This window comes from Chaetura pelagica, unplaced genomic scaffold (assembly GCF_000747805.2).
Source record: "Chaetura pelagica isolate M959 unplaced genomic scaffold, ChaPel_1.0 scaffold294, whole genome shotgun sequence".
In the NCBI taxonomy this organism is placed as follows: Eukaryota; Metazoa; Chordata; class Aves; order Apodiformes; family Apodidae; genus Chaetura; species Chaetura pelagica.
Window position 1 is genome coordinate 230,687 of NW_009953068.1, and position 4,819 is coordinate 235,505.

Below are 4,819 nucleotides of genomic sequence, written 5' to 3' on the forward strand. Positions count from 1 at the left end.
TCCTCCTCCTGAGGGTTCCCTGGTGTGTGGGACCTGGCAGCCACCCCGCAGCTGCAGAGGTGGGTACCGGGGGGTCCCTCTCCCAGGCTCTGCCCCACCACGGCTGCAGGGCAAGGGCGGCTCGGCAGCCCCTCTGTGCCCGGGGAGGAGCATGTGCCCCACTTGCTGCCCCACCAAACGTGCTGGTTGGAGCTGGGGTGGCCCTGCTGTGCCTCTCCCTGTCTCTGCTGCAAACAAGTTGGCCAAATGACTGCAGACAGCAGTGGATGCTGTGACATGGAGCAGCTCTCCTGGGCCAGAAGTGCATCCACAGGGGCTCTTGGCAGGCAAGGGGAGCAGCACTTGCCCAGTAGCTCCTGCCAGCACGGGGGAATGAGACGGTTTGAACTGGAACCTCATAAACCAGGGCCTGGAGAGGACCTTGCAGTCATTCCCAGCTGTGGTTTTTGTTGTTGTTTTTCCTTTGCCTTCAGAAAAAAAACCATTTGTTCTCCCTAAACCCCTTTCAATAACTCTTGTGTTGAACATTTCACACACCTTGCAGCTGAGGGGAACCGAGTAGTTTTCCTTCTTGGTCTGTCTCACTCCTGTCCACTTGCCATTCCCCCAGCAGAAGATGGGGCTTTCCATTTTTAACTCAGCTTCCAACACAGATCTAATGAACACCACCAGTTTAGTCCTGGGGCTGCAGCCAGGCTGTGAAGCCAGACCCCAAACATTTCTCTAGGTCAGCCCACCCTGGCTGAGCACCCCAGTCTGCAGGGGGTTGTGCTCAATGGGCTGTTTTCATCTTCCATGTGTCTCCCTCTCTCTCTGTGCTCACACCTTGGTGGTTGTTTCTCCAGCAGCCAGGCTTGGTGACCAGCCCTGTGATCCTCCTCATCTGCTGGTGACCATCCTGGCTCCTCTTTTTCCAAACCCAGAATATTCAGAATTTTATTCATTTTACATTTATTTTAGATAAGCTTAGAAGGTGGGAAGGGAGACTGGCCAACCCATTTCTTTGCCTCAAATAAATATCTTAGTTGCTTTTTTTTTTTTTCCTAGCCCCAACACTCACGTTTCTGTTCAGCTCATGAGCTCGTGCTGTTCTTGCCCTTGAGCTTTGAACTGTTTTCTGTTGCCCCCAGTTGGCTGAAACCTGACATGGGAAAAAAGGCCAAGCACAAGACACAGATTAAGAAGAAAACATTGAACCCTGAGTTTAATGAGGTAAGGCTGGATCTGATTGGGGTTTTTTTAATTATTAAATCAATTCTAGCTAATTGCTGTGTTGTGCAGAAGAGGTGGAACACAAGCTCCTTCCTTGCTCAGGCTCCTTTTTCCCAGGAAATATGTTAGGAAGGGCTTTGCCATGGGAGATGCCACCAGAGCAGTGCCCAGCAGCACCACACACCCCAAAACCTCCCAGGTGCTGGTGGCTCCGTGTCACCCTGGCTTGGGGAGATGAGCTTCTCTGAGGGTCCCATGGCTGGTGCTGTCTTGGTGGGACACAGTGCTCACTGAGATACAAGGGGGGAGCTCAGCTTCTGGGCTGGTGCAGCTTGCTCTGGTCCTGGGAGAAGTGCCCCAGGGAAGGAATCTGGCTTTTTCCTTCATGAATAGATTTTAGATATCCTCCCTTTGGGTTTTGAATTCAGGCTGCACAGAGAGATCACTTGCACTCCCTTAACTGCAGCTTCCTGGGTGCCTTTTCCTGGGATGCTCAGAGTGATGTGGGGGTTGTTCTTCTGCAGGAGTTCTTCTATGATATAAAACACAACGATCTGGCCAAGAAGTCACTGGACATCTCAGTGTGGGACTATGACATCGGAAAATCAAATGATTACATCGGTGAGCTGAGAAATCTTTGGGCTCTGGGGTGTGGTTTTTGTGCCTGAGATAGTATGGGAGAGAAACTTGGGTTACCTGCCCTGCAAGGGATCCCAGGCTGAGTTTCAGGTGGGACCATGCAGGTTGGTTGGGGGATTGTATCAGGCCATCAAATGGCAGATCCACCATTGGGACCCACTGCCCTGCCCCTCTCCAGCATCCCGTGGGGTGTCCTGTGCAGGCAGAGCAGCTCTAGCAGTTTCCATGAGATTTTGGAAATCCAGGAGGTGGAGATGCCCCAAGTGGGGGCTCTGTCCTCACGGAGGCGTTTCCCTGGAACACCAGCCTCACCCCTGGGAATGATGCCTGTTCTCCTGCCCCCCTGCAGGCGGCTGCCAGCTGGGCATCACGGCCAAGGGGGAGCGCTTGAAACACTGGTACGAGTGTTTGAAGAACAAGGACAAGAAGATCGAGCGCTGGCACACCCTGCAGAACGAGAACCACGTGGCCAGTGACTAGAGGAGCTGCTGCCCCAACCAGCCACCAGGGCCCATCCTCTGCCAAGCCCTGTAGATCTCTGATGTCCGTCTTCCAGCGCAGTCATGCCTCGCTACAGCCTCTGCTCCCAGGGCAGCCACCCCCTCCTGCCTCCTCCCAGCCCCCCCAAGCCCTGTCCTCCCCTCCTCCACCCCAAGACCAACCCAGATCTTTTGTATTCGTTTCCTTGGATTTGTTCTGTTTGGGTTTATTTTGGGGGGGTGTCATTGAATTCTCCCGGTGTGTAATTTTGTCAAGCAATAGTCACCCCTGACTGTTCCTCTTTCTCACTAGTCTCACGCCTGCCCTGATGAGCCTGTGTTGTGTGTGTGTGATGCTCTGTGTCCCTCCAGCCTCTGCTCACGTGGCCCGTCCCACCACCACCAGCTCCTGGCTCCTCCATCTCCCACCAGGACACGTGGCCACCAGCCCTGCTCTGGTTCAGGGGGTGCTGAGGGCTGGGCTGGGACCCTCAGCCCCATCTTGCTTGTGTGATATCAATACCTCAGTTGCAATAACCAAGAAGCTGTTTGGCTTTGGTGTGGGTCGTGCCCGTGGCCTGGTGTCTGTGTCCCTGTGGTTAGGCTACAGCCTGTGTCACTGATGTCACCCTGTGAGTCCTGCTTGAGCTGTAGTTCTGGTTTGGTACATTGTGGTCCATCCTTTGCTGAGAAGATCCTCCAAGAACAGGCTGCTGAGCAGCAAGGAGCCACCTGGTGCTGGCAGGGAAGCAGGGCTGGGTTGGTTCCTGGTTCTTTCTTTAGCCTGAGGAACTCGCACTCCATCGCTGTAGGAGCACACCCGTGTTTCAAGCTTGTGACTACCTCCTCCTCACACCCCGTGTGTAGTAGTGACTAGCTGAGCCCTGAGGGCAGCCCCTGCCCCTCCCCAGGCCACCCTTGCTGCTGCCAACCTGCAGGAGGGAAGCCAAGGAGAGGACACTTCCCACCAACTAGATGTGTGCAAGGGTTATTGCTTTAAGATACCACAAATCCTGAGATGATCTGGAACAGTTAGAGGTCTTCCAACTTCTTTTTCTTTTATTTTAACAATGGCATCAGACTGATGCTGAGGGGGTTTGGTACCATTCACTGTCTCTGGGCAACCTCCAGCATAGCACTGTTGGAAGCAGCACAACAAGCACCACAGGATGTACCAAGGGCTGGGTGCACACCCTGCATGTTCTGAATCCCCAGCCCCCTTGGGTTCCTGCTGTTGGCCCGTGAGCTGCCCTGCAAGCCCTGCTCCAGCCTCCTGCTGTGTGCTGTGCTCCTAACTCAGCTGTACCACAGAGCTGTTTCCTTGGGATTGGATGAATTATCTTCCTATTCTTGATTACTTGCATTTTAAAATTACCTTCCTCCCCCACCCTTGCCCCAGCAGAACTTGCTCCCAGTGCTAACTCGCCATGAGCATCCCTGCTGGGCTGTGTGCTGGGCGATGCCAACCTCCCCATGGGATGCCAACCTCTGTGTGCCCAGTGATGCTGCTGTGGAGCAGCCCTTCCCCACCTCGGGGCTTGCATGTCCAAGAAGGTGTGGATGTTTCCCTTCCCAGGCAGGTCCCTGTAGCCAACCTCTCCACCAGGAGCCACTCTAGGACCACAGCTGGGGCAAGCAAATCCAAACCAGTGTGAGCATCCTCTGCTGGCTTCAGCCCGAGCTGGGGCTGCTCTTCCATCACCCCAGACTGCACCCCCTGGCGTGGCTGCTGGGGTGGGAGCTGCTCAGGGCATGATGCACGGGAAGGGACCCACCAGAAAAGGCTTTTTCCTCCCTTTTGTGCACTTTGTGCCTCTGCACCAGTAAGTGCAAGGTCCCTGAGCCCCCAGCCATGCTGTGCAGAAGGCCCAGACTGAAACAATCTGGTTCTTTCAGATCATTTCCATGTGTCCAGTGCTGCTGTAGGATGTTGCTGTCACCCCTTCCAGAGTGCTGGACCTGTCCAAAACCTTTGCATGGCCCTTGCCTCTACCTCTTGGAGCAGCAGCTGGGCACAGGGCACTTCTGAGCTGTGCTGGGGAGAAAACTGCCTTGAAAAACAATGATCTGAGCAATTCCTTGACTCAGTCCATGCCTGCAGCAGCCCAGCCTCCTTTGTATGTGCAGATCAATGAAATGCAGGTTGCCTCTCCCCAGGTCCTGTGCTGACACTCTCTGCTTTCCCTTCAGACAAACAATAACTCAAATCACTTCTTTGCACCCATCAAAAGCAAGTGCAACTTGCCAGCCCCCCTCTCAGCATCCCCTGTTTGCCACCTCCTGAGTTTCTCTGGCAGTGATTTCTTGCCCTCAGTGATTCCTTTCCGTTGTAAATAAAGCATGCACATATGGATTGGGAATGGTGCAAAACCAGAACAAAACAAAACAAAAGAGCCTCTTCTACTGCTGTTTGCATTCAAACTCGCATGCAGTGATTTTACAGCAAACTCTCAGTTTACAGCTATTAAGAGAAGAAGTTACACAGGAAC

General features: G+C 53.8%; 1 protein-coding gene across 1 annotated transcript in view; it reads left to right on the forward strand.

Annotated features, from left to right (window-relative positions):
- Positions 1 to 2,331, forward strand: part of RPH3A (rabphilin 3A) — a 24,316-nt gene extending 21,985 nt beyond the window's left edge. Inside the window, exons 18-20 of the mRNA XM_009996813.1 lie at positions 1,131 to 1,212; positions 1,737 to 1,833; positions 2,201 to 2,331. Coding sequence (XP_009995115.1) covers positions 1,131 to 1,212; positions 1,737 to 1,833; positions 2,201 to 2,331 — 310 coding nt within the window. The remainder of the gene's footprint in view (positions 1 to 1,130; positions 1,213 to 1,736; positions 1,834 to 2,200) is intronic.
- The last annotated feature ends 2,488 nt before the right edge of the window (positions 2,332 to 4,819 follow it).